The sequence below is a fragment of the Cercospora kikuchii genome, assembly GCF_019650295.1.
Source record: "Cercospora kikuchii DNA, contig_00005, whole genome shotgun sequence".
Classification (NCBI taxonomy): domain Eukaryota; kingdom Fungi; phylum Ascomycota; class Dothideomycetes; order Mycosphaerellales; family Mycosphaerellaceae; genus Cercospora; species Cercospora kikuchii.
The window spans coordinates 880,397-907,857 of record NW_025408586.1 but is presented as its reverse complement, the minus strand read 5'-3'; the positions used below and the strand labels follow the sequence as shown (position 1 = coordinate 907,857).

The following is a 27,461-nucleotide window of genomic DNA, read 5'->3' as shown; positions in this document are numbered from 1 at the left end:
TAGAGGAAGGTGTGCTCACTGACAATCGCTCTGAAATGCAAGAACAAGTAATGCACCAGTGTTGGGATGCGTGCCCTGCACCTCCATCGATCAGGATGTGGTAGACGAGGGACGTGTTGCGCTCTGTGGTGTTCGTGTGAGGCATGAACCTGCACTAAATTTGGAGCAAAGGTCACACAACATGCCGTCAGCTGTCGTGGTTCCCAACCAATCTTCGCACGATTCTCGTCATGTAGCATCCATATTGTACGTCTCCGCCAACTTCCTTGCAGCTTGTACTGACTTCGAGCTGTCGGGCAACAGCTTCAGCACTCGTTGCAAAATCGATGCTAGATTCGCGTAAGTGTCCGTTCCGATCTTCTCTGCTCGAAGATCTCGCCGTATGGCTCGAAACATGAGCTGCACTGCTGCTACCATGTGGTGAGGATATGCTTCAACAGCCTGCAGTGGGACTATGATACGCTCCGCGCCAGGTGTAGGTTGCGCTTTTGTGCCTGTCTGTAGGCTGATGCTGTAGTTTGTTTCTAGGCCAAAGGCCAGTGTGTTGATCATGGCATTTTCCGCATCGGTTTTGGCTGTCAACAATCGTGGTAGCAGATCGTGTCGATTCGTTCCTTCGATGGCATCTACGACTAGTAGGATGCTCAGATGATAGTGTATCATCAAGACATCTGTCTGGAGTCAGCAAAGCTCCCCTCGTACATCAGCCCAACTTACACCAGCGGAATTTTGTGTCCTGCGACAAGAAATGTATGCGTTTTTGACAAGCCTCGAGCAAGTCTCTGTAGACTCGATTGAACTGCGCCACCCCTTCGATGACGGCGTTGTAGACCTTCGCCAATACTGGTTCATCATGCCCGTCGCGGAGTGCCTCGCGAAACACTGCGGCAAGTTTGAACATGAGCAATTTGAAAGCCGAACCACTGGCGACTAATTGGTTCGCCTTGGACTCTGTGATCTCCATACCGGCGGCGTACCACTCCTTTCTTGTGTTTTGAAACATTTCTGTACAGGACCGGACGAGTCCCCAACACCAGTCGTCCTCATAGCCGAAAAGGCCAGAGGACAAAATTGGCCTGGCGCTCAGTGTGAATGACTGAGATGTGTCGAATGTCAAAGCAGCCCAATGCGCAAGGCTTTCAGCGACGAGAAAGCTGTTAGTCGCCAAAGGATCCGTGCCGAGAGAAATGCTTTTAGTCACTGTCGGAGACATTTTAGAGCCGTTGAACTGTAAGCTTTTCTGTCTCACGCGGAGCATGTAAACCTGTTGCAAGGCAGCTTGCACGCAGACATGTCCAGACAGGCCATCATGCTCCTCCGCATCCGAGATACCCTCGGGTATAGGCGTGAGCCCAAAGAGATACAATGTCAGCATGGAGCGATAGGAAGGGCGATTGATCACTCTGAGCATGTCTCGTCGAGTCTCACGCCAGAGACGTACGATGATCTGCTGGTTCTCGTCCGGATCTGCATTCGGTGCGATCAAAGGCAGCCATCGAGCTGCATACGCGCAAACGACCAAATCGAGCGATTTGTCAATCTGATAGTCATCTCCATCCACGGCGTTCAAATCGAATTGCTCCGTGTAGGTTCGCGGGCTTGTGGTTGCTGTGGAATCGGCCATCCATCGGTCCAGCTGCGTACATAGTGTTCTGATGCTCAACATGCGCTCTGATACACTTTCGTCTCCGAATCTGATGTCACAGGTCTCAGATGAAGGGCAAAATGGAGTGAGAATTTCAGTGAGATGCTCACGTGAAAGGGCAGCTGAATCGTGACAAGAAGTTGCCGAAGATCACCTCCCTGCAAGGAGTCAGCATTGCTAGCAGAATGATCTCGCACGTGCCTGTCTTGAAGCTGACTGCATACCATGTTTCCGAGTACATAATACGAAGATGCTGGCTCATGATGGGGTCCAATATATCATCGATGCTCCGGGAGGCAGAGTCGCCATTCTCGCTCTTCCATTGACTGGACCTGCTGCTGTTAGTAGAGGTACGTGTGAGCTTACTGACGAGCTCACCCATTCGATTTGCTCGGCCCCGTCGCTAGAGGAGTTGCCGTCGAATCCGAAGCAGCGACGGAGCCGTTCTCGCTGCGATATGAGTGCCGACGCTGGGCCTTGTTGGCGGATCTGCTGGAGGCGCTGAACCTCGCCTCTCGCATCCACTGCAGCAGCCATTAGTCTCCTCCGTCATACCATACACCATCGTCAGGACACAGTAGACAGGCCCAAGAAGAAGAAATTGACGTACGTTAAAAGTGCAAGGCCGTTCACGGGTCACACAGCGTGTACAAACCTTAGAGCCTTGCTCAGATACACGCTCCACGCGACCCGCATCACAGGCTACACGTGCTCTTCTGCAGTCGTCGCAGGACGAATACTGCATGCGCCGCGGCCCTTTGTTCTCTTCCGCCATGCTGCGTGCTGGATGCGGGCGCGGATCCGTGAGTGCTCAGACATCCTCCTGCCCTTCCGAATCACCCACAATATCCCGTGCGGAGTCGGCTCGACCGGCTAAGCTTTCATCCTGAACACCGGTGCCGGGCGATTCTTTGGACTACGGTCCAGCGCAGTTGTTGTCAGTATGAGCGCTGGCACTCTTTGCTATTTGTAGTAAGTACTGCATGGCACACGAATCTCCTCATAGCAGCGATTGCGTGGAAATGGAGCAGCGAGGAAGGCTGGAGAATGTCGTGCTACTATCTTCAATGCTTAGCTCTATCCGGTTCCGCCAGAGAACGGATCCGGGTCAGCGATATGATATGAGCTATAGCATTGTCATGAACTCGAGCAAGACGCAACGCGAACTCCGTCAAATGGACTACGCGCCTTCTAGCATGAGGAACTCTTCCTCCCTTGGCTCGAGTTCAACGCTACGCTGCAGTACTACAGGAAAGCAAAACAGAGACTAGGATGAATATTGCGTACTCCTCCGCCCGAGGAGCTCGAGTGCGCTTTCAATCCTCATATCTCCGCCTTGTATAGCGTGGCTAAGGCCCTCCATTTCAACAAGCGACATAGCTATGGGATTAAGGTCGCGAGAGTCATCGCAAAGTGTGCATAAATCCGAGTTTCCGTTTTGCTGTCCGCGACTAGCCTGCAGTAGCATTCCAGGCTCCGATCCGATACAGAACGCGAAGCCGGCCTCGGGCTTCCCCTCACTAGCTCGACGAGGAGGCACGCCTGTGTCGCAGTATGCCATGTGAGGCACGAAGGCCGGCGGCACCGTGCTACTGTCGGAGGGCGTAACAGAGAGCAGGATTGAGAATCCGTACTCTTCTGACTATGAAGACATCGAGTGCCCTTTCGACCCTTGTGTCTCCGCCTTGTGCAGCGTAGCTAAGGCGACCTGTCTCAACAAGCAAAGCTACCGCGGAACCAGTTTCGTGAGAGCGGTCGCAAAGTGAGCTTATCGCCCAGTTCCATTTTGCTGCCCGCAGCTAGACCGTGGCGGGAAATCGACTCTTGGTGGGGCGCTGGCATGAGATGTGCCCTTTGTTTCTGCTAGTGGACTGCAGCTGCAGCTCAGCCTTGCTGCTACGCGCTGCCATCACATCAGAAGTCGCCACCAGCGAAGTGCAAGGCCACGTATCTCGTCGCACCTTCTGCCTCGACAACGCACTCTCGTACACCATGCGCGACCTCAAATCCTGCGCATCGACGATATGTAACCCACGCCCATGTGCGGTTTGCCGCCATGCTCCTTGAGATCTGGCTGGAAGTTGACAAAACCTACTCGACGCCCATCTCTCCGCTCCACTAGAATGGCTTTCCAAGCAACTCCGCGAACGTAAGCCATTACTCTGAACGCCCACCATTCGATCAGCCTAATGTCGATCCTCAGAGTCACTGTCCGCTCCGTCGGCCCAGCGAACTCGACCGAGCAGCTCAAAATAAGGTTGAGAGAAGCGACGGCGAACATGGCAGTCAATGAGAACATGGAGGCCACAGACAAGCAGCGGAAGAGCCGAGTCCCAACGCAGTTGATTCCCAAAGCTGCGCCGGAGCGACCTTTGGTAGCTGGGAGCAGCACTCTCGGTCACTCGATCTCATCCTTATCCTATGGCACATCACGAGTACCTCCTAGGCCAATATCAACATCTAGTCCAAAAGTCCTGGTCCGGAAGCCCATTCTGCCAGTGTCTCCGCGACCGCCAGACAGAAGACCTCTCCAGGTCCACAATGAATCCCTTACAGCCGACGGCCGTCGCGCTCTTGCACCTCGAAACGTTGAGAATACGATGAGGCTACCTGTCGGAAAGCCTCCTGATACAGGCGAGTACAGCATCAAGCGATCCAGGCGGGAGATAAGAAAGGACGACAAGTGGGAAGTGACCCGCAAGTCTCGCTATGCTTACTGGCCGCCAACACGCCCGAGAGTAAGATCTCAGTCGTGATATTTGCTGGCGTCCACATTGCACAGCTGCTCAAAGAGGAAGCCATCGTCCCCCAGCACGTCGCTGCTTTCGACTACAAAGCTGGCTGTTCCCACGTACGATGCGAATCCTTCTACCTGCACCCGAATTATCGGCAGACGTTCATCAATTTTCTCGACCTCTGCGTAAAATTTGCCAGCGAAACCCCCTCGACCTCCATGCGCATGGGATACTAGAGAATGGTAGGTTACGGGTTCTTTGAGGCCTCTCGCGTAAGCCAGAGCGATTCGGGCAGCGACAGCACTCCCAGTTGGCGAGCGGTCTATCTGTTGGTCTGCGAAGAAGCACAATCCGATCTCAGCGCGTGCTGTTCCAGGTAGTGGGTTCGCAGCTTGAGAGTCTACGACTACTACAGAGTACAAAAAACCTAAGTCCTCATGATCAGGATGGGTGAAGAGGTATCGCAGCGACGGGTCCTTGTTAACAGCAGCCTTGATATTCCTTGTAGCGAGATCCAGAGCAGCAAGGTCAACATCGGAGCTGAGCCCACCTGCGAATCCTATTTCCTCTGCTGAGATCAGACAATAAAACGCGCCTCCGTAGCTGAAATCGCCAGTGACGTGTGTCCTTTCTCCTAGTCGTGGCCATCGGTATTCGCTGGGTATCTCTATTCTTACATTCAGTCCGGTAGCAAAGGAAGGTACAGAAATGTGCGACACAGGCCTTGTGGGATCCGACTTGGTACCATCGGCGTTTGTAGGTACAGTGACTTCAACAAGTCCGCAAGGCGCGTGCAAAATCAATTTTGCAGTTCTCGCAGCTGAGTCATGCTTCACCTCATCCCGCCTAGGAAAGACAGTCTTATCATGAGTGTCTATGAGGAATCTGCCAAGAGCTATGGTAGCATGCCCGCACATTGTTGAGTAGCCTTCATTGGTGAGAAACAGCACTCCGATATGTGCTTCCCCAGTTGCCGTGTATTCTGTATCTTGACGAAGAACAGCGCCGTACATGTCTCTGTGCCCACGAGGCTCAAGCATGAGCTTGCGGCGTACGTGGTCGTACTGTTGCTTCGCTTGAGCTCGCTGCTCTAGGAGCGTACCTGATAGTGCTGGATAGCCGCCGTATGCGATGCGTGTGGGTTCACCCGTCGTATGCATATCGATGCAGTGGATAGCATTTTCGGAGCTCTTCAAGTCTTCGGCAATGTCCATTATTTTTGCTGTTTTTGCTAGCTAACGAGCTGTGTCTCAGGAAAGTTCGCAGTGAGCAGGCGGGGACCTTCTCATCAGCTTCCGAGCTTGTTGAAAGTGGGAGGCCGGGCATGTCATAGCCACGAGGGAACATGGCTCACGCCCTACACAGTAAAGCAGATACAGCATAGCCCGGACTCCAATGCCGATAGAAGTGGGTTGCAGGGCGGCTGAGCAAAGAAATGGAGCAGATCAGCTCAGCTGTAGTGCTCCGTCTTGGCAAGTCTTGGACTAGTCAAATAAAGGGTCAAACTTTGAACAGCATCAACGTCTTGCCAGGGATGGCTGACGTGGTGCAACCAAGTTTCGCGCCTACTCCTCCAGGAACAAAGCGTGGCGTTCTTCCACGACTGCGCCTTCGGAGGTCGTAATCGCACCGAATTCGACCTCTTCGTCGAGACATTCGCATCAGCATAATAACACGTACACTCATCGTCTGCTTACCCCCATGTCGCCAATCGCCCTTGTAGGTGGCCAGACTCTCGCCTCGGCATCCGCGGGATACACATCCCAGCATGCTGCCTTCTCTAATAAATAATCACATTCGCTGACCGTTCTTCCAGCACTTTTCCTGCCCAGTGTAACAATGCCTCGGGTATCTATTGATCTCGATCTGTTCGGAAAATCCTGCTGATCTGCAGCATCTGTGTTTCTGTTCACTCGCTTTGCAGGCATGACCGCTTCACCAGTGGCGGTCGTGCAGAGGCCTGTTTCCAAATCCGGACATGGCCCTACGCTGTCGCCCCCAACGGGTGCTCCCTCCATTGGCAAGAAAGCTACAATTTACAAGCATGTGAGCCAATCCAGCATGGTATGGCTGTTTGAGAGGCTCAAAGGCGTCTTTGTCGTTGTCAGCTTTCTGACTTGCGCTGCATGGTAATGCTCTGCCAAGCCCCACCTACTCACGGGTTGCGCCACAGGCTTACTTGCGTTCACAGTCTTCATATTCAACAATTCTTCGGTCTGCCATTATACTGGTCGAGTCGGCTCTATCGCTCCTGGCAGGATGCTGTCAAGTCATCTACAGCCGTCCTTTTGATCGGACTGAACCAGTGGCGTGCACCAACCACAGCCGAAATCAGCTGGGATGAAAGTGTGAAAGGACAGATCAAGTGGACGTCGAACGGGAAGATTGAATTCGATGCGCCCGATCGAATGGTCTTGATCGCGAATCATCAGGTACGTTTCACTCTTGCCTCAAATCACAGAACAACATTGGAGAATTTCTGCTCATGGTCACAGATTTACACTGATTGGATATACCTCTGGTGGTCCGCATACACAGCCCGCCACCACGGACATTTGATCGTCATCTTGAAAGATGCGTTGAAGAAGATTCCCATTGTCGGCCCTGGCCTGGTGTTCTTCAACTGGATTTTCCTCTCCCGTAAATGGGAAACAGACGAGGTTGAAATGCAGCGCAGCCTTGGCCGACTTGCTCAAGATCGCGTACCTATGTGGCTATTACTCTTCCCTGAGGGCACGAATCTCACAGCTCGATCGCGCAGCATGAGCAAGAAATGGGCCGACAAGGTTGGGACCAAGGACTTTGATCTTACCTTGATCCCAAGAAGTCGTGGTCTGCAGTTCTGCCTGCGTGAATTGGCTAGCACCCTGGATTGGTTGTACGACTGCACTATCGCATATGATGGCATTCCGTGAGTAGCTCGCTCCATGTCGAGGTCATGTTACTGATGAATAAGCAGGCCGGGAGTGGACAGTCAAGACGTGTGGAACCTTCCTAATTTGTACTTCGAAGGTCGTAAAGCTCCGACTGCCCATATGCACTGGCGACGATTCGCGGTCTCAAGCATACCCTTTGAAGACTCGGATGCATTTGACAAGTGGCTATACGAGCGGTGGGCAGAGAAAGAGCAACTTCTGCAGCACCATCAGCGCACCGGCAAATTTCCTTCTTCTGGCGCTCCCATGCTAGCCAAGATCGAGCTTTGGAATTTTGTCGAAATGCTCCAAGTCTGTGTGAGCTTCTTTGCAGCGCTCGCGCTATGGTTGGTCGTGAGGGTGTTGTACAGAGCCCTGCCTTTATAGATGAATAGAAATAGCCTGAGACTAACACTTCGTGGCCCTGCTTGGGAGCTGTCCCGAGGCATTCACGGAGATTCCATCAGAATTGAATCTTCTGCAGCTTCTGATGACGGGAATGCTGTCAGTGTAAGAGGTGAGCATGGATCAGTGGCAGAGACGGGAGGCTGCGAGGAGAAGGAGAAGGAGAAGCGTGCTCTCGCGCCGCCCCGCGGCTGATCGCGACCGCGCGGCGCCGACACCGACGCGGTGGACAACGCGTCTTCAAGCTCTTCCAACCCTTCGCTCCAATGTGACACTAGACGTTTGTCGTCGCGCATTCTGTCATCGGCGACCACAGCAGTCGAGCAGTCACGGCGAGTGAGTGCATGCGCAAAGCTCTTAGCCGACGCCTGGCTGCGTGGCGATCCTTCAGGCAACACCACCAATCCAGCGGTCCACAGCACGACTGGAAGACTAGAGTTGCCTGGAACGTGAACTCGAGGCCCATACCTCCCAAACCGACCCCTAGGTGTACATATTCACTGCATTCGTCCAACATCTCTCCTTCTGCCCTCCACTCATTCAACCAAACTACGAAGAACTCAAATTCAGCGACAGATCAAACAATGGCGAGCCAAGCGGAACCAGTCCGGATTGACTTGCCAAAGCTGCCAGTCAAACACGAAGACTTCATCGGATACCTCGATCGAAACCAAGACAAGCCCGTTGCGGAGCTCCTACAGCCCTTCCAGCAATATGACTTCGAGATGCGAAAAGTGTTCGCTCAGCTGCCGAGCCACGAAGCCATTGCCACTCCCAGTGTAGTGCCAGTCTTCGCTGGACAGGAGAAGACGCTTCGCGCTCGCGCGCGAGATCTCCAAGCAGAAGATGAGAAGGCGCGAGATTCATACATCATGCCACTGAAGCATGAAGAACGAAGGCCCAACGGCAGTCCAGCAATCGCACAGTCTCTCAAAGACTTCCAGACCAACTTCAATGTCTTCTCCGAATCCTCCTTGGTCGACTTGAACTGGGACAACGTGGTCGTCGCCGGCTCCAGTGTCGTAACACCCCTGCTTGCAGTTCCTAAGGAGCATCAAGGATCGAAGAGAGCACTGCGCCAGTACTACCATGAGCAAATCGCGGTAGCGTCGGACGTCGATTTGTTCTTGTACGACTTGACAGAAGAACAAGCGATTGAGAAGATCAAAGAAATCGAGAAGAGCGTTCGAGACGCAATCCTCACAGAGACCACGACAGTGCGCACAAAGAATGCAATCACAATCGTTGGCCAGTAAGTTCAATTCATAAAATGCGCTGCCCACACTGACACGCGGCCAGGTACCCGACACGTCACATTCAGATTGTCTTGCGCATTTACAAGTCGATTTCGGAGATCTTGACAGGTTTCGACGTCGACTGCAGCTGTGCCGCTTTTGATGGAAAGCAGGTTTACGCCAGCCCTCGTGCCATAGCAGCATATATCACGCAGATCAACACGATCGACCTCAGCCGCCGAAGCCCTTCGTACGAGAATCGTCTTTCCAAGTACGCGCGTCGTGGCTTCGAAGTGTACTGGCCGAACCTTGACCGCTCTCGTATCGATCCTACCATCTTTGAGCGCTCCTTTGGTCGTACCGAAGGCCTGGCTCGGCTCTTGATCTTGGAGAAACTCCCGAAGACTGAAGACAGAGAAGCATATCTGGACCAGCGTCGAGCGGAACGCGGGAGACCAGCTATCAACCGCTACCTGCAACGCCGCTTCCGCATCAGAGACAACATCAAGGACGACTATGAAGACGAGGTCGCCGAATGGGTCGACTCAGACGAGGTTTCTGATTACCACACCTTCACGATCCCCTACGGACCGAAGTATCACGCCCGCAAAATCGAAAAATTGCTGTTCACAAAAGACCTGTTGCTCAATGCCGAGTGGAACCGCCCCAAGGATCGAAAAGACATCAATTTACACCGGCACCCAGCGTTCTTTGGCCGCGCTGAGGATGTGTTCGCAGACTGCTGTGGCTACTGTCCATCTCCAGGCACTGGAGAGGAGGAGGAACTCGCCGAAGAGGAGAGCAAGATCTATGTCTCCGGCGACATCAAAGGCAAATTCCTGGTCGACAATCCAGGGAGACAAGCTATTGGTTCCTTCAACCCCATCTCTGCCGAGGGTTGGACAGACATGGCCTATGTGGGCAACACCGAGCAGCTGTGCAGAGCTATAGTCGATCACGACGCGGAGTTTGTACGCAGCTGGCTTGAGCAAGAAGGCAACGACCCGAATACGCGTGACTACACTGGCCGAACACCACTACATCTCGCTGTTTCCAACTCCACTCTTGAAGTCGTTGAGCTCCTTATCTCTCATGGATCTCGCATTGTGGCACGACTCGTGGACGGGAAGACTGCGCTTCACCTTGCTGCCATGCGCGGCAGCGTCGAAATTGTCTCCGCCTTGCTACGCCAGAGTGCAGCGAATGAAGAAGAGGAAGAGAGCAAGCGTGACGCAAAGCGCAAAGCTCGTGCTGCTGCGCGAAATGACGGGCTTGATGCTGCCATGGAAGATGCAACATTGGACTCCAAGACCACTGACCCGGAAAGCGACTCCGATGTAGACATGGTCGAAGACGCCGAGGAAGAGGACAACATGGATGCGACTACGGAGAACTCGATGATCAACATCAAATCACCAGCCTCGGAAGAACACCAGGACGTTTTGACATCTGCCGGAGAAAAAGAAGACGAGCCCGACGTCTACGATGTCAATGTTGTGGCGTGGGATACTGCAGTCTCTCCGTTGCATCTGGCAATAATTAAAGGCCATGGCGATGTTGTGCGTTGCCTGGTCACGGAATTCGGCGCTGACATTCTGCTGCCAGTGAAACTTCTCCATGATCACGACAGGTCAGCTCGTGGCGCGATACTGACATTGGTTCTCGCTCTGCAACTACCTCTCGCAGAAGCTGAAACGATGACCAAGACCCTCATCGAGCTGGGAGCCACCATATCGCAAGCGGATATGCAGCAGAACACCGTGGTGCAGTATTGTATCGCTGAGCAGCCGCAGATGCTTCAGGTAAGTCACTATCTGTGCGATGCTTCCCTGCCAGTGTCTCCGCCGATGAGCCCACGCCGTGCAGGGGCCAGGACATTTTGGCTCGTCTTGTGCAAAGTCCATGAAAAAATGCTTAATGGCGTACTAACGATTGGTAGATGCTGCTGGACACCGACAAGACGGGTGCCGGGAGAGCCATCAATCACTTAGCTGTGTCCGGCTCGCACTGGCATCCTAGCATGGCTAGTCCTCTTATGAAAGCAATTATTGCGAAGGACAGCCTTGTTGCGCTGTTGCTTTTGACAAATGGCGCGCGACCAGGTGTCGACTTCAGTGCATTCATGAAGGCTTACCATTCGAACCGCGAGCCCAATGCGGATTCCAAACGAAACAGGGAAGAGTTCGAGGTAAGCAATCTGGCAGCTGATTATGGCCACAGCAAACGCTGTTTACGAGATTCGCAACAACCTCTCTACAATCGCTAACATTTCACAGAAAAGCATCCAGCAGCCTGTAATCAGCGCTGTGCTCCATGAAGTGCCAAGCCTTGCGAAAGTACTGATTGAGAAGCACGGCGTTGACATCAATACTATAGACACGAACGGCTGGAGAGCTGTGCACGATGACTACTCGAGACGGTACACCAAAGGAGAGTCGCTCTTAGACTGCGTTCGATCGAAAATCAAAGGACTCCGCGAATGGAAGCCTGTCGAAGAGGACCAGCCGGGAGAGCCAATCCAGCTCAAAAACGACGACTTCTACCTTTCCGAACTTTTAGAAGGCTCCTACCAGTGGTGGTGCGCACAAAAGCAGATCCGTGCCGCGAAGCACTCATACGAAAAGCAAATGAAGGACTACACTAAAGCCATTGAAGAGCAACGTACCAAAGTGAAAGACACGACCGCAAAAATGACTGCAATTCAGGGCTTGATCACGCTCTACGAAGAGCTTGAGGCTACACTGGTCAAGCGCGATGCAAAGACCTTCCGGGAGCTCTATCCGGACATCAAAGATCCTGAAGACCGAGATCATTACTATCGCCACCACCGCTACACTCCCGAGAAACCGCAGCCGTTCAAGCTAGAATTCTCCTTTCAGCTCCCGGATCTGACCGACGAGGCTCAAGCGCGTTATCTGAAGCTCTTTGAGGCAGCATGGTCTGGCGATCTGAAAGCGGTCAAGGAGTTGACGCTCTCGCCATGGAAAAATGAAGAGGGAGAAGACCAGCCACCTTTGAAGGCAGCGACGAAGGATCTATTTAATCTTTCCCCGTTCCATATTGCGGTCCTGCAGGGCAACCTGGAGCTAGCATCAGCGATCATAGAGATCGCCGCAGCGCAGTATCAGCCTGTCGAGAAGACCGAGAATCGCCGCTACAACATTGATGGTGGAGATAGTGAGTACGACAGTGAAAATGATTCAGAGGGCTCAGAAGTCGCATTGCACTCTGAGCTTGTGGATGAGAACTTCACGGTGGAGAATGTGGGCGAGGTGTCGATGCAGGTCCAGAGCCGGGTCAAGCCATTGTCCATGCTTCTCTGGCAAGCTCCAGTGGCCGACTTCCTTGGTAAGTTCTCTCGTGCCGCCTTTGACAGAGGTCGATCGCAGGAGATACGGAGTCTGTGCTAACTTTTTTCTTCTATCAGGCGGACCGTTACGCTCCTCACCAGCTAATAGCAGTGGGTTCAGCTACTTCGGACCTCGTCGACAGCACACAATGGCTGGTAAACGGACCAACACAGGGTCATTGAAGGCCTCCAGCCAGCTTCTATCCGCCGAAAAGCTCAAGACTGTTGGTGAACCCCAAAATCTCATTCAATTCGCTCTGCACAAGGACGATCAGGACTTGCTCACAGCGCTCCTGTCCCTTGGTCAACAGTACACCGAGCAGTATGTTGACGAGGATGATGAGAATGCGAAACGTTTCTTTGTTATCGAGGAAGATGACTTCTTAGAGGCCATCAAGCTTGATCGACCACATTTGGTCGCAGAGATCATTAAGCGCACTGGCGCTGGAATTCCACTCGACGCACTCGTCCGCAAATCAGGGGTCGAAGTCGTTGAAAAGCCGAAATACTACCAAGGCCTATCGGTGTATGGCAAAAAGCGCAAGGATTGGGCTGATCGCGGCCGAGAGCAAACATATCAGCCCTTCGAAGCTCATCGTCCTCCGTTCTTGGAGGCCTGCCGCGCGAACTCGCTTGACATGATCGAATGGTTCTTGTCAGACGCACCGATGCGCGCCTACAAGGAGTTTGCAAAGGCGAACAAGGACGACAAGAGAATCAAGCTGCTGGCCGAAGCTAAGGGTGGTTTTGAGGCTACAGTGACGAAGTTCCTTAACACTCGAGCAAATCTTGCCATCCACTGCTGCCTCTTGACCAAGCCATTGCCGGAGACTGAGGCGATGCTGAAGTTTCTGATCAAAGCCCTGCCAGAGTCTTTGAACTTCAAATCGCAGGACGGCTTCACGCCGCTAATGCTATGCTTTCGATTCCAGAGGGAGAAGGAGGCCAAGATTCTCATTGATGCAGCGGCTGATCAGACCACACGTACAGCAGCCAGTGAAAATCTCGTACATGGTCTCTTGCACCGAACTATTACGGGCGACAAAGGCCTCTCTCGCCTTGAGAGGATGCTGCAACTGATTGACAAGCGACTCCTGCCCACACTCTTCAAGGAACGCAGCGCCCGACACCCAGGCTCTCTGACTCCGATCGCTCAATGGCTCCAGCAAGTCAGCGAAAATTACAGACTTGAAAGATACGCGGACCAAGTCCTTCGAAAGTTACTTACGTGGAGCGAATGCAAGGAGCTTAACTTCGTCAATGGCGAGGGCAACACCCCGATTCATGTTGTCGTACGACAAAACAACGAGACCTTAACTGAGACTCTGCTCGAGCACGATCCTACCCTGGCGCTGAGAGAGAATGCGACTGGCAGAACGCCGTACGAGATGGCAGAAGACGCTGCCATTACAGCTCTGTGCGACAATGCCCCTCCGCTGCCAGGTGATTACAACTTTCCAGAGCGCCGAGTCCGCAAGCATGGCTGGCCAAAGGACTTCAACAACGAAATCACTAGTCGAGACCCTCAGGACTTCATCGAAGAACCTGACGCGGACCGCCGCACATCGCAAGAGAAGCTCTGGGACTTGCTGAAGGACACGAAGGCTCAGCTCGAGACACAAGGACTTGCCAAGCGACGTCTCGTAACGCTGAATGAGGCAAATGAGGTGGCGCGGAGACTCGCCGCGAAGAAGAGGTCTGATCGCAGCGTCCCGATGTTGACCGATAATAACAGAGAAGAAGTGGAGGAAGCAGTGGAGAAGGTCGATGAGGTGTCGCTGTGGATGGATCAGGCTGCAGCTTGTTTGGAGGATGAGGATGAGTGAGTGCTGACGCAGGACTTTACTCCCGGTGATACCATTGGATGCATCATGTTCTCTAATGGATGGTGATAGCTGGGTGACAAGAGCACAGATGTTCTCAGTCACATAATCCGGACTGTACAAAAAGGCAATAGTCACTGTTCTTGCACTAGACTATCGGAGTCGAAGGCAGTGAGGGCCGTGGCAAAAAACTTTGCCGCTCGCCGGAATCGAACCAGCATCCCATAGACGTGTAAAACGCTGGAGAAAATCCAGGAGGCCGTCTACGTACCCTAGCCATTGGACCAGAACAGCCAAGAGCGGACAGTTCAGGGGCTATGATGTATTCGAGGCACGTCCTGGCGACTCGCTTTTCAAAAGCAGAGTCCAAAATAAAAAGAATTGCCGCCCGCCGGAATTGAACCGTGCATCCCATAGAGGCTAGATGCGCAGAGCGCTGAATCTCGAAATCTCGTCAAAGACTGTGGATGAAAAAGCGCAGGGGTACCCTGGAATTGCCATCTATGTGCCTTAACCATTAGACCAGAGCGGCCGAATTCGTCCAATGCAGGAACTATAATACAGCTGAAGTTTCCGGCGTCAGCATGACATTGCAATTGTGCTACGAAAGGCGAGATCCGCTATAGGAGATGGATGGAATCAAAATGAACCAAGCTAGGGCAAAATACCTGTCGACCGCCGAAAAAAGCATCGTGTGGAGAGCGAACACGGCAAGCGTTTTTAGCCTCGAAATTTCAAGCCCGAGATACATGTTGCCAATGATCTGCTAGGTGCTTCACGATAAAACCAGGTCGACCGTGAGATGAGTGCCACAGAGCGAAGGCATTCACTGGAAGTGGAAACATATCTTACAAGCAAAAAGTTGCCGACCGCAGGAATCGAACCTTGCGCCCCGTAGGTCTCGTATACGCTCTCGCGCTGCCAGTCCAAAGACTGTGGGTTTGCAGTTGACGCCGAAGCATCGTGCGAGTTTGATATAAGAGTATTGAAGATGAACTTCCATATACGTGTGCTGACCACTGCACCAGATCGGCCATCAGAGCTGCTCCCCGAGCTTAATATATGTCTCCGACAGAAGAGAGTGAGCATGAACAGTTGCATGTGGCTCTGCGTTGCTGCTAAGAAGTGAAGAGGAAAACGTGAAGAGCGTTTGTTTATGCAGGGTCCTTTCACTTCACTTTCACAAGCGGCATGAGTGGCGCGCTTGGCATTCCAGCTCCATTAAACGCACACAAAACCTTGCCGTCCGTTCTACCAAAACTAGACACACGACACATACATCTGGACCGAAGCTCAAGATGGACATGCCAGGCGGTGCCTCACTCTCGGCGCCAAATAGCGCCACACAGCTCCCGCGCAGACCTTCCTACCTGATCACCATCCCGCGCGAGATTCGAGACAAGATCTACAGCTTCTGCAACTTCTCGACGCCGCCACAGTGTCGCAAGTACAGCGCCATTGAGTATGACGAAATCAAGTATAACCACACGTCAGCTACACTCCAGCCATTTGAGCACGCAGCCAAGCTGGAGAAGTTCAAGACATTCAGCTGGCCACACATCAACCTACCATGCCGCATCTATGCCGCGGAGCGCGTTGCTGACTGCGGCTTCGCCAGTCGCACGACTTTCTTCTGGCTTAATCGCATTGCTGGGGCGCGCGCACACCACAAGACATGCTATGACTACATCTGCCCCCACCGCGAATGCGCCAGCAGACATCGCAAAGGCAAAAAGACGAAATTCTATGCCATTCATCGCTCATGGATGTGCTCGAGCTGTCCGGTAAAGGCCAGCAAACGTAGAAAAGCCGAAGGCAATGGCCAGAGAGGGCGGATATGCAAGACCTGCCGATCGAACGCAGATGATCGTGGTCCCATCCCGACACTTGCTCAAGTCAACCAACAGCTGAGGGCCGAGGTCCTGTCGACTATGTTCTCGACATGCCGACTGTACGCGACGATCTTCGACGGCGAGGCTGACGGTGCTGCTATTGTGCAGATGATTAGGGCCATTGGTTCGGACAGTGCGGCGAAGATCAAGAGGCTCAATATCCTCTACAGCAAAAAGAAGGACTTGAAGTACATCATGACTTCGCTCATGCGTGATTTAAAGCTTGCAGGCATCAACACCACCGAAGGTGTGGTTGAAGTGACCCGCTGGACTCAGGAGAAGACAGTTCCACACCAGAGATTTCGTGATCGCAGGCCTCATGCAGAGGAGGAGGAAGTGGCGATGCCAGGCTGCCAATGCGAGTTTTGCATAGTGCAGTACTTGCGCGACCAGGATCGGAAGGCGGCAGCCGGTAAACAGAAGAAGAAGAAGAAGCAGACGCAGTCTTGAACGCATATTACGGGCTTCGAAGTGGCAGAATATCACATCTGTTCGGCATCAGTTCGCGATGATTGCACGCTATTGAAAGTCACAAGGAAAGGGAGAAATACTGCTAACGCGGAGATCGCAAGCACGATACAGATGATGAATTGAAAGTTGTACTAAACACTACATACATCCACAATCATTACTCTATTCTCCCACATCACATCGCGGTCCATGTGCCCTCGACTATTTTCTCGATTTCCGTGGCATGTACTAGAGCCCGCGTATGGTCAACTACTTGCCGATGCGGCACAGAAATATCTGAGAATTTACTGATGCGGTTGCCTTGTCAAGGCAGCCGGTCAGATTGTAGGTGCTACTCTACGTTGATGGTTGGACGAGTGCACAGAAGTCAATCCTGTCGCGGACCAGAAACCACGTTCATCGTCATTGAGCTTCGGCTAACATTGCCTCAGGAAGTTCCTCCAGCAGGAAGAAATGGTTTCATTACCTTGTACTATCAGTTGACTCTCTGACACGCACTCTCACCAACTCAGCACTACAAAGCCTCCGCAATGTAAGACTGCAGCAGTGAGCAGGGCGAGAGACCATGGAGCTGCACTGGAAGATTGCGATGTCGTCGAAGCAGGATGGTCCCTCCGCTAAACAGACCTCTCGTGTTCTCTTTGAGCTGCACATCAGCAACTACTCTCGAACCTCACTTGGCCTCACCTCCACAGCCTCTTCAACTCAGTTTATCTTATCAGCGAGCGATTTACTTCACAAGAAGAGAGGATTGCGTGCAATCCTTCCGACAGGACCGCATCTGACATCCAAGCGGTCGTAACAATGGCATGACTTGCGGTCTTTGATGGCAGATGCTTCACATCCTCGCGAACAGCGAATGGCGTGACGATGGCGGCGGAACTGAGGATCAGATTAGATCCTGCAGGGCGATCTGCCTGCTTCATTCCGCAGGAACTGTGGAAGTCTAAACCCGGCGGTGGTCTCCAGCATCGCGTCTGCTGCTCTCGTGCTGTGCGCGATATTGGTCGAACGAAGAGTTTCATCGACACGTCCTGTCACCAAAGCCAACGTGGTTCGATTTCGATGTCGGCAGCGAAGCATGTGACGCGGAGAAAAGACCGGATCCTTCTTTCACCCTCAACGTCCACGCCGACTTCGCCTCAGCAATGACGCTGCGCAGATCTTCCTCGACTCGCCCTTCGCGCATCATTATTCATCAACATTTGCGCCAACAACCATTCAGCACAGTCGCCGCATACCGCTCGATGTTCGCTCGCGTCGCGCAGCTCCCTCGACCACGCCGACAAGGCTAGCTCGCTCGGGTCGCAGGCTGCCAGCACATGCGCGACACTTCCCGACATCTTGATCGGAACCCGGTCCACGCGCACATCCGTCACACCACACCTCTGCGCACCTTCACCATCGAAAGTCCCCGCCATGGGCAGCGTCGAAGTCGACAAGCTGATTGAGCAGCTTGCGGCCGGCTTTGATGCTCTGCAAGATGAATACCAGAAGTTGTTTGGGAGACATTCTGCCTTGGAGAGGAAACTGGCCACGGCGAGAGAACAGGTACGATGGCACATCGCCCCTCCTTCCGCACACACCGTCGCCTTCCCTCGTGATGAATAAACATAGCTCTAGATCTGTAGTCGTCGGTTCCGGCGGCGTTGATAGACTGTTTTCAAATTGACTCTGACTCGCTCTGCTTGCTGGATCGCTACATCTCGAAACGCTGGCTTGACCACAGCTAACACGTCTGTGTGTAGTACAACGAGCTTGCAAAGCTATACCGTACCGATGCTACGACCACGCCACCACTGAGCCTCATCTCATCGCCCGCTACAGCAAAAGACGAAAACTTCCCGCCGAAGACTACGCCAGAAATACTTGACCGAAGCAGCGACGAGCGATCTAAAAGGGCAGCGAACAAGATCAGAACAGCCATAATAGCAGCCAACGGACTCAGACACGCTGTGCCGGAAGTGATAGACGAGGGGGCTGTCAAGATCTGGTCTGGTCCTGCTGCAGATAATCCCGAGGCCTCGAGCTCTCTCATGCCGAGTATCGCAGAATCGCCGCTGGAACAGGACTTCACTGTGCCAGGCAAGCCAAGTCAGCTGGGCTGTCCCTTCGCGAGCATGGCCAAAAAGAAGCTGAGCTCACATGCTGCGAGCGTACTGAGCAGATACGAAAAGAATGGTAGTGGAGGAAGCACAGGAACAGGCAGTACACCTGCAAGTAATGCAAGTCATGTCAACGGGAGAGAGAGCTTCTCGAAACGGCGAAGCAGAAGGGCGAGCATGCTGGATCCGATCAAGGCTGAGATATGTGGAATGTCAGATCACAGTGAAGTCCCGGAGCATGCCAAAGCCCCCAGCCTCATGGCGCCCAGCAAAGGACCGACCGAGAAGCAGATTGAAAATGCTGAAGTTGGCGTGTGTCCGATACGCTTCCTCGACCAGCATTCTCCGGAGGAGGTCGCCACCTATTTTGAGAACCACAAACATGAACTGCCACGAAGTCACGAAGTCTGCGTAATGCGATATCAGAGCAACGAAGAGCAAATCAGGCAACTGGACGCCAAATACGGTAACCTCGTTTCGATGATCCAGGGCCTCGGGCAAAAACACAAAGAATTGCTGCCAGAAGACATTGCCGTCGAGGACGAGCAAGAGGATGATGGGAGTGAGAGGGCGCTCAGCGGTGAAAAGATCCGCAATTGGGCAAAGAGTGTCAGCGCGGAAGTCCAAATTGGGGATGAGCTGGATGATGCAGAGGAGGAGCGCGTACCGCACTTCGAAAGGCCTGTTCGCGAAATCCGAGTGGGGGAATCTCCTAGTCGCCCTTGGGGCATACACGTTCCGGCCAAATACACAGACGCGCACAGCGCGGACGAAGTTTCCAGCAAAGCTGCGCAACTTGCCTCTGTGCCTCCGGCGACGCAGCCAGAGAAGCCAGACGCGAGCTCAGTACCCAAGGCAAGCGGAGGCAAATGTCCGTTTGATCACACCGCTATGGCCGGAGGCGGACAAGGTGGTGGAGGTGGAGGTCCCAAGGACTTCGGGGCCGCCCTTCGAGCCGCAATGGGAAACATGAATAACACTACGAATGCTATTGCCGAACCCGATACCACATTCGTGGCCCCGAAGACGGCACAGCAAGAGCAGTCTCCCAATCCGCTCTTGCCCCGGGTGACCAAGGATGCGACTTCTGCACTTGTGGCTTCTGAGAAATCGGAGAAGCCTGCGATCGTGATCAATGGCCCGGTATTCTTTGGATACTCACCCGAAGATACAATTCGCATCTTGAAGGAGAGCGGGTTGAAGATGACTGGGCAGTGAGTGAGGACTGCAAGAAAGTGTGATGACTTGTGCAACTTTTTACTTTGCGTTCTGAGCGATATGTTTCTCATGCAGCGGACGAATTATGAATCATGTGAACTTAGCATTGCTTGTAATGGATAAATGGTTCAGAATGAGATTGTCTTTCTGTTTCAACTCGTCGAACGCCGGTTTGGTCACCCTGTAGGAGGACACAGTGATTTGGTAGCGAGCCCCAATACCATTTCTCCCATGATGTGCCCTTCCCACTTTGGCTCGAGCCGGGTGCCGTTCGCCATAACACCCATGCGTCAGTCCATTATTGGAACTCAAACAACAATTTCTACTAATCAACCCACGTATCCCTTGGCAAACGCCAGCCAAAGGCATGCGTAGCACTGAGGCTGAGTGCCTCGCCAAGACTTCTTCCAAATATGTCGATCAGTTCTTGGCATTGAATGCAGATGCGGATCAAGAGCTCCGTGCCTGCAGGAAGGGAAAAAGAAGCTCAAGGGCCTGGAACCAGAGCAAAGTAGACGCAGATAATGAGGAGCATCGAGAAACAGTCGATAGAAGTCTTCGAATCCAATCTCGTTGTATATTCTTCGTTGATCTACATACCCGAAATAGGATCTAGATCGATGAAAAAGAGGGTAAACACGAGACTCTTCGGGTTTTCTTGGTTTTGTGTTCAGCATCAATGATTAAAAGCAGATCTGTTCCTGTCAGATTACAGTCCCATTCGTGTTTCTCATCGCATTCGTAAGGACAGTAGAGCACCCTGTCGTGCAGCCGTAACTACTCCGTCGTCATCTCTCAACTCTCTCTCCTGAAACACTCCTTTCGCTGCCATTAAACGGCGAGGAGGGCGGCCAGAATAGCAACACCAGCCATTGGAGTCGCCATTGCGCCGGCACCTCCGGTGGCTTGCAGTGGAGTGGAAGTCGTGTTCTGATCATCATCATCGCCAGTCTGGCCGGGGGCTGGAGCTGGGGTAGTGGCAGAAGGAGTCACAGTGGTCAGGGATGTGGAAGTGGTAGTGCCGCCTTGACCTGGAACTGGCACGGGTGCCACCACAGTATCATCGTCCGTATCGTCGTCTCCATCCTCGGTACCTTTGCACCAAGTCAGTATTTCTGCATCTCACTGACGCATAGAGACTTCTCGGGTGAGTCGCAATTACCTACCGTCGTCAGAATCATCGGTATCGTCTCCGGTGGCCACTGGAGCAGCCGCAGTGGAGGTCGAAGTCTGGCCAGGCACGGGTACTGGCGCAGGAGCGACAATTGTATCATCGTCAGTATCATCATCGCCGTCCGGTGTTCCTTTGACCGGGTCAGTAATTCTGGATTGTTTCTGGAGCATTTTTCTTCAAGTTCGCGCGTGTTGCAACCACTTACCATCGTCCTGATCATCCAAATCCTCCCCGGTTCCCGGTGCTGGCGTCGGCGTGGGCTCAGTGCCGGGCACGGGCGCCGGAGCTACCACATCATCGTCCGTATCATCGTCCCCGTCCTCAGTTCCATCTGGGGAATCGTCCGTATCTGGCGCCCCTCCATCATCGTCCGTGTCCGGAGTTTCGGTGCCTGGGGTCTCCTGGTCGTCCGTATCATCCCCATCGTCAGTATCAGGAGTATTTGCAGAATCGTCCTGACGTTTGAAGGTGGCGGGAATCCCTGAGAATCGTTAGAAACTGATCTGTACACTCCAAGTACTGAGGTCATCGCGAGGCAACGAGAGTAGAAGGGCCAGGATCGTGTGTTGAACCGAACATTGGAGAAGGGCTGTAGCAAAGCGACTCACATGGACTTCCCAGAGCCGCCTCACGACGCTCAATCATCAGCGACCTGTCGAGTGGCTCCGAGCTGACGAGGCCAGCAGCGGCAATGCTGAACGCAGCAATGAGCGCGAACTTGCTGTGCATCTTGAGCGAGTGTGGTAGTTGCTTGTTTGTTGTGTTCTGGTCTGTGTTGATTCGATGACCTGGGAGGGTTACGGCGACGGTGACGGGCTGCTCAAATACTCTTCCTCTGCTCTGGCGACTTCCTTCAGCCACAGCAGGTTGCGCGGTCGACGACAACCATAAGAAGATCCACGAGAACGCATGAACCGGGTAGAGCAACCGGTTCACAGTTCGCCATGCTTGTGATTGAATCAGCGGCTGAAGCCATCACTTGCTAGCAACGCGCGGAAGTCAAAGCCACAGCCAAAGTGCACTGTGGTGCATCTTCCAAGCCGCTTCAAGGAAGTCAATCGTACGCAAGCAGCGAAAGAAGCTGGACCTTGACAGGTTTGGTCGACAATACAGAGAGTTGTGGCGTTGTCCAAGAAGCTCGTCCTAGCTCGGCAAAGTGACAACAGCCACGCCTTCGTGCCAAGTCCGCGGGTACTCATGTCTTGACAGCACGTAACGTTCCTGGCTATGCCTCATTCTTTCCGTTTTCTGGATGTTTCAGCTGGTCGAATGCAGTCTAGCTTCTGACCGCAGTCTGCAGATCCAAGATGGCCACGAGGTGCGAGGCTCAGTTTCAGGCTTGGTTGTCGGATCAACTTGCGTCTGGACAGCGGATAGTCGGGTGCGAGCAATGCTTGTGTACGCTCGAGAACGAATGCACGTCGGTGGCAAGCGCACGTGTGTGGAGTGTTTTGAGGGCTGCGGTGAACCTGAGGACGTGTCGTGTTGTCTATCGTTGACGATCAGCGGTTATCTTTGGCAACGACTGCAGGTCGACTCCGCTGTCAAAGGTGGACCATTACAAGACTACTTACCACAGCGTGGCAGTGCCGATCAGTTGGGTGCAGAGATGTGCCGGTGACATGCTCGCTTTCTGCGCGTGAGAGGCATTTCAAATGCCCAATCCCATTGTTGCTGAGTGGTGGTGAAAGAGTGCGGGCGATGATGGGAGGTGGAGGATGGAGAAGGAGGAGGAGGAGGAGGCAGAAGCGAGCGCTGCTTCCACTTCGGCAGCTTCGTCACTGCCACTGCCCGGTTTCAACCACAACAGCCCTGCCTTCCTCGCCATTCATGAAGCAAGTGCATATACTCCACCTCCCATTGGGAAGCGACCGTCACTAAAACCGGTGTCCGGCGAGCTGACAATAGAAAGAACATCTCATTCTCAACCATCTACATGTATCCATTACAAACAATGCTACAGAAAAGCATCAGAAGCAAGTAACATCTCGTCCGCTCTCGTCAAACCGCCGACAGCACCCACTTCTCAACCTCGTCTCAAAACACGGCCCTTATTTCTCATTCCAAGGCGCTTGTAATCCCTTCCACGGACCTTCTTCCTTCTTGCCCTCGAAACCCTCCACCCACTTCTCCTGCTGCGTGTCGAACTTGACGAACTTCTCCTCCTTCTTGTCGAACCACCATCTCGTCTCCTCATTGCCCTCCTTCATCGCCTGCTCGTAGAATTCGTCTGAGACGTCGATATCGGGGATTCTCTTGTCGTTGAATTTGATCTTGCGCTTACCGGCTTCGGTGTAGAAGTGGAATGAGTACTTTTCCTTTTCGCTGACGACAATGACGCTCGAGGAGTGTGGTGGATCTTCGGAGCCGTCTCGCTTTGGAGTTGAGTGGGGATTACCGCTGTTTGGGGGCGTCTATGGTTAATGGGTTCTTTGTGGTAGGCGCATCAAGGGAGAGGGGAGTGAGGAAGGAAGAGGGGCTATGCCAGAAATAAGGAGGAGCAGGAGGAGGAGGAGGAGGAATGGGAGCTGTAATACTTGATGATGCCATATTGGGCCTTGTTCTTGAGACCCAACAGAGGCTGCTTCTCACTCACTGCTTTGTGCATGACGTTGGCAGCCGGATTGGCATTTTGAGTAGTGCCGTTGATAGCCCACTGCTTGTACGCGTTGGCGGCTTTGGTGCTGAAGCTGCGCACCTTGTCCATGGTCTGTGAAGCCTTCTACTGTAGTATTTTTGTGTTGGTTCTCGAACTCGAAGTTGTCGCCAGTGGGTCGGGATTCGGATCATGGTGGCAAGTTCAGAGGCCTTGATATAGCAGTGGAGAGGTTTCTGGCGTTGGTGAATGCGTATGAGCGATGGTGAACAATGAGACCCGTGTGGGCCCAGCGGCTTGTTCACTGCCATGAGACAGCTGATAGTCCTTGTCGAATGTCAATGCGGTCAGTGTAAGCACATGATTTCGTGTGTCAGGCAGCTCTCTGCGAGCTATTGCGCTTCTAAGCTAGACTGAGGAGGAGACTCACTGTCGTTTTGAGAGGAGAGTTGAATATTTGCAATTACACTTACAAGAGACGGCCGGATCTCGCACACTCTTCAGCGAGACGACTCTAAGAGGCCTCAACATGGGTTGCGGAGAAGTAGTCCCGGTCTCTCCAGGAGAGAGTGTGTTCTCTGACAATTAGAGCCAGACGAAAACCATTCATCGCACTTCGCGAAAATCCGCAAGCCAAGGATGATCGAGCAACTCCTTTGCCGATTTGCCATCCTCTGGCACCCATTGTAGCATCTGACTGAGGAGGTCCAGGAAAGCATCCTTTTCGTCTCCATCTAGCGCTGTGATGTGATCTGAGAGTTTAGCATTCGTCATCCGCTCTTCTGAGCCCGGATGGAGCAGGACACCTATCCATACGTCAGCAAAGGTTCAACAACCTGTCACCACGTCGGTACTCACCATGTTCGTCAAAGAAAGGCCCACCGAAGAATTCGCAAGATGTGGTAGATGATGTGACAGAGTCGCCTTCGGCCGCCGTGGCTGGAGTTTCCAATGGCACATCTCGCCATTTCTTCTCACGCTCGAGTAGAGACACAGGTGGGTTTCCCAACAGCCGCACCATCGAGGCAATGTGGCGTCGTGCATTGTACGACCCATCGTCGTCAAAGACCTTGTTGAAGATGTCCTTGCCTTCCAAAAGGTACACGATCTGCACACATATCAGCACACGGGTAACTTGTACGGATCTGGATCACTCACCAGTAAGCCCAGGTTCCAAATATCGGCGCTGTACGAGTAAGGTATGTCAAGCAACACCTCAGGCGAACGATAGGCTGACGGCTGAATTGGATGGCGTTCTGAAGCTTCCCCATCGACGAAGACAGCCTGGTCGTAGTCCACCAGCTTTAGCGGGGCGAAATTTTCGAGAGTGCCCAGGCAGCCATGAGACCGGTAGATCGTTCTGTCACCTACTATCTTTCGGCGCATCGGATTGTCCGCTTCTTGTCGAACGTACTCGGCCAGATCATTGGGATTCCAGAAGCAGATCAGGAGATCACCCGGCTTCAAGTCTACAGGCAAGTTAGACAATTGACGTGAGTCACTCTTTGGGGACACTCACCAGTGTGGATCACATGGCACTTCGTATGCAAGAGATCCAGTGCACGCAAAAGCAAAACCAAATACCCTCTGACGACCGGCCACGGTATGCGGTTCCCTGGCAGTCGTTGACGAAAGATAGTCATCGGCTCCTGCATTGGTTCGTGGACCAGACACAAATGCTTCGCGCCATTTTCACCAAGTACTTCGAAGTGATCAATAGCAGGTCGCAGAACATCGTATCCGATGTCTTGAGCATGGTGCATGAGGCGCCGACAGACTTCCAGTTCAGAGCCCTGCTGAGTCCCTGTCGTGGTGGTCACTTTGACAGCGAGGTAGCGCGGCTGCTGCCAAAACCAACTGCGAAAAAGTGTAATCAGCATCGAGCGGCCCACATCGAGGAGGTAGCACGTACCGAGAGCGATCTTGCGCCAGCCAGACGGTGGAGAAACCGCCCCATCCCAGCTTGGAGATTACGTTGTACTTGCCGTTCAGCACATCGCCCGGGTGCACCTGCAGGTACCGCTCAGCGCGGTAGCTGGGGAACTTCTCCTCGTCGACGAGTTGATCCTCGGGCAATAAGACCGGCGCCTTCGCTGTCGCCTCCCTTGCTTTCGAGCCCATCGCTCGCATGTACTGACTCGATCTCGCGGTTCCGAATGCCAGGCGTCCAAAGCGCAGGACATGCCGCTTCATCGTGGTGGTCGATGCGCCCGAGCACGCATGTGAGTGTCCGGTCCCTTTGTCTGTGTCGCGTTGCTCATCATGGCTGTTGAAACTATAGCCACTGCTCAAACTGTTTGCTCGCCGGATCACTCGCTCATTCACCACCCTTCACTTCAACTTTCAAATTTCACCTCGCCTCCACGAGTGAAGCCAATATCCAGAAAGCAGTATATGCACAAATCAGCCTAAACCCCTCACATCTGATCACTAATAAACCACCCAACACCCAACAACCAACAAAGACATGAAGTTCCAGAAACCCGGACTTTCCTCCACATTCTTGGCATAAACCTTCCTGCCGCGTCCAGCGCGTCTGAGGCAGAAACTCCCACAGAGAAAAAGGAAAGCGCCACAATTGGGCAGCAATACATGTACTGTACACAGAACGGTCAACGGCCACACCAAACGGCGCGACAGAACTGAATTTGTACCTCACATGTGTCTATCAATTCCGAGAAACGGTCTTGGTGGCGTTTTTGTACATCGCGCAATGTGAAAGGTACATGTGTGCAGATTGCAGCCAGATGGCTTAGGGCTTTTCGGTTGGGTGAAGCGAAGCGGAGCGGAGCAGAGAGGGTAAAGTTTAAAATGTTTTTGGTGTGCATGTTGTGTATGCGAATCAGAGGCGTCAAGTCGAACAACAGTAAAGATCATCTACTCGACTCGACAAACGGCTTCTTTGCGATTGGTTGTCGCGTATGCCTCGATGTGTGTGTGACATGTTTTGCTGACACGGGTACGAGATCTCTCACTCGCTTAAAGTACTGTAAGTTTTGACAAGTTGGGCATGAACAGACGAACAGGCCACCTTTTCTTGTACGGCAGGCCCAAGCAGCGCATACGCAAGCCTCTCTCCAGAAAGATCGATCACGCCAAGGCCGTCAGGCGCGGAGCCATCGTGGAAAAGTAGCGTTTGGCGTTGGTGAGATGTGATGAGATAGGGTTGCGATGGGCGAGATCTAACTCCGATTCTAGTGGCGGGTAGTAGATTTGACCAAGGCGGTTTGCGATAGGGCGTTGCGGCGATTTCACGCCACGGTAATAATACATGTGCTATGATGACTGCAAGCTGCAGCGTATACAGTAGTTACGGACGTGCAGTCTAAGGATGCAGTAGAGCAGCAGGGGTGAAAGTGTGCTGACGACAAAGGCCCCAGTGACAGGTAACAGAACGCCGGAGCGAATTCCTTTTTGAGCTGAGAATACATCCCAGCGCTCGTGCAAATCCAGCCAGAATCCCAAGGCGAAACTGGCAGTCCAGATGATGAGGAAGAGAGTCAGACATTATGGAGATCCCCATAGATCGAAGAGATTCGTGCACAGGAAACCCGATCGCCGCCATTCTGCCGTAAGCGCTGCCAAACGAGTCCTCGTCAACGTGCATATCGCTTAACGGGAGTTGAGATTCCTTCCTTCGCTAGAAACCGCAGCTATCCATCCTTGGGGAACTCGTGATTGCTTCACCCCCAGTGTTCCGCCCGAGGATCCCGTGCTTCATCTATGAATTGACAAGAACGCGCGCAAGTAGGTCCACCGCGGCAGGAAGGTTGATACGTGAGACTTCGCTTCGACTAGACTATTCCTTAGCTTGGCGACACAGGTTTCCAAAGCATCGCGGACGCGCAAGTATTCCACCAAAGCTGGCCAATTGGAGTGGAAGTGATGCCATATAACG

The 27,461-nt window shown here is 53.1% G+C and overlaps 9 protein-coding genes across 9 annotated transcripts; 4 read left to right on the top strand and 5 right to left on the bottom strand.

Moving 5' to 3' along the window:
- Positions 1-228: 228 nt before the first annotated feature.
- CKM354_000814300 (uncharacterized protein) lies at positions 229-2,420 on the bottom strand (the record flags this gene model as incomplete). Its single annotated transcript, XM_044803511.1, has 6 exons — positions 229-671; positions 718-1,694; positions 1,756-1,803; positions 1,870-1,983; positions 2,024-2,169; positions 2,256-2,420. The coding sequence occupies 6 exons, from the start codon at positions 2,418-2,420 to the stop codon at positions 229-231; spliced, it is 1,893 nt and encodes a 630-aa protein (XP_044659446.1).
- Positions 2,421-4,391: 1,971 nt separating this feature from the next.
- CKM354_000814200 (uncharacterized protein) lies at positions 4,392-5,594 on the bottom strand (the record flags this gene model as incomplete). Its single annotated transcript, XM_044803510.1, has 1 exon — positions 4,392-5,594. The coding sequence occupies one exon, from the start codon at positions 5,592-5,594 to the stop codon at positions 4,392-4,394; it is 1,203 nt and encodes a 400-aa protein (XP_044659445.1).
- Positions 5,595-6,306: 712 nt separating this feature from the next.
- CKM354_000814100 (uncharacterized protein) lies at positions 6,307-7,682 on the top strand (the record flags this gene model as incomplete). The annotated part of the gene is made up of 4 exons (XM_044803509.1): positions 6,307-6,509; positions 6,572-6,812; positions 6,876-7,291; positions 7,340-7,682. The coding sequence occupies 4 exons, from the start codon at positions 6,307-6,309 to the stop codon at positions 7,680-7,682; spliced, it is 1,203 nt and encodes a 400-aa protein (XP_044659444.1).
- Positions 7,683-8,284: 602 nt separating this feature from the next.
- Positions 8,285-14,110, top strand: CKM354_000814000 (uncharacterized protein; the record flags this gene model as incomplete). Its single annotated transcript, XM_044803508.1, has 5 exons — positions 8,285-8,952; positions 9,000-10,737; positions 10,875-11,123; positions 11,212-12,283; positions 12,363-14,110. 5 exons carry the CDS (start codon positions 8,285-8,287, stop codon positions 14,108-14,110), a joined length of 5,475 nt encoding a protein of 1,824 aa, XP_044659443.1.
- Positions 14,111-15,405: 1,295 nt separating this feature from the next.
- On the top strand, positions 15,406-16,449 carry CKM354_000813900 (uncharacterized protein; the record flags this gene model as incomplete). Its single annotated transcript, XM_044803507.1, has 1 exon — positions 15,406-16,449. One exon carries the CDS (start codon positions 15,406-15,408, stop codon positions 16,447-16,449), a length of 1,044 nt encoding a protein of 347 aa, XP_044659442.1.
- A 1,440-nt stretch (positions 16,450-17,889) lies between these two features.
- On the top strand, positions 17,890-19,793 carry CKM354_000813800 (uncharacterized protein; the record flags this gene model as incomplete). The annotated part of the gene is made up of 2 exons (XM_044803506.1): positions 17,890-18,021; positions 18,219-19,793. 2 exons carry the CDS (start codon positions 17,890-17,892, stop codon positions 19,791-19,793), a joined length of 1,707 nt encoding a protein of 568 aa, XP_044659441.1.
- Positions 19,794-20,624: 831 nt separating this feature from the next.
- CKM354_000813700 (uncharacterized protein) lies at positions 20,625-21,696 on the bottom strand (the record flags this gene model as incomplete). The annotated part of the gene is made up of 4 exons (XM_044803505.1): positions 20,625-20,887; positions 20,960-21,097; positions 21,173-21,448; positions 21,576-21,696. 4 exons carry the CDS (start codon positions 21,694-21,696, stop codon positions 20,625-20,627), a joined length of 798 nt encoding a protein of 265 aa, XP_044659440.1.
- Positions 21,697-23,018: 1,322 nt separating this feature from the next.
- CKM354_000813600 (uncharacterized protein) lies at positions 23,019-23,674 on the bottom strand (the record flags this gene model as incomplete). The annotated part of the gene is made up of 2 exons (XM_044803504.1): positions 23,019-23,367; positions 23,505-23,674. The coding sequence occupies 2 exons, from the start codon at positions 23,672-23,674 to the stop codon at positions 23,019-23,021; spliced, it is 519 nt and encodes a 172-aa protein (XP_044659439.1).
- Positions 23,675-24,169: 495 nt separating this feature from the next.
- On the bottom strand, positions 24,170-25,756 carry CKM354_000813500 (uncharacterized protein; the record flags this gene model as incomplete). Its single annotated transcript, XM_044803503.1, has 5 exons — positions 24,170-24,369; positions 24,422-24,671; positions 24,722-25,032; positions 25,083-25,420; positions 25,476-25,756. 5 exons carry the CDS (start codon positions 25,754-25,756, stop codon positions 24,170-24,172), a joined length of 1,380 nt encoding a protein of 459 aa, XP_044659438.1.
- Between the last annotated feature and the right edge of the window lie 1,705 nt (positions 25,757-27,461).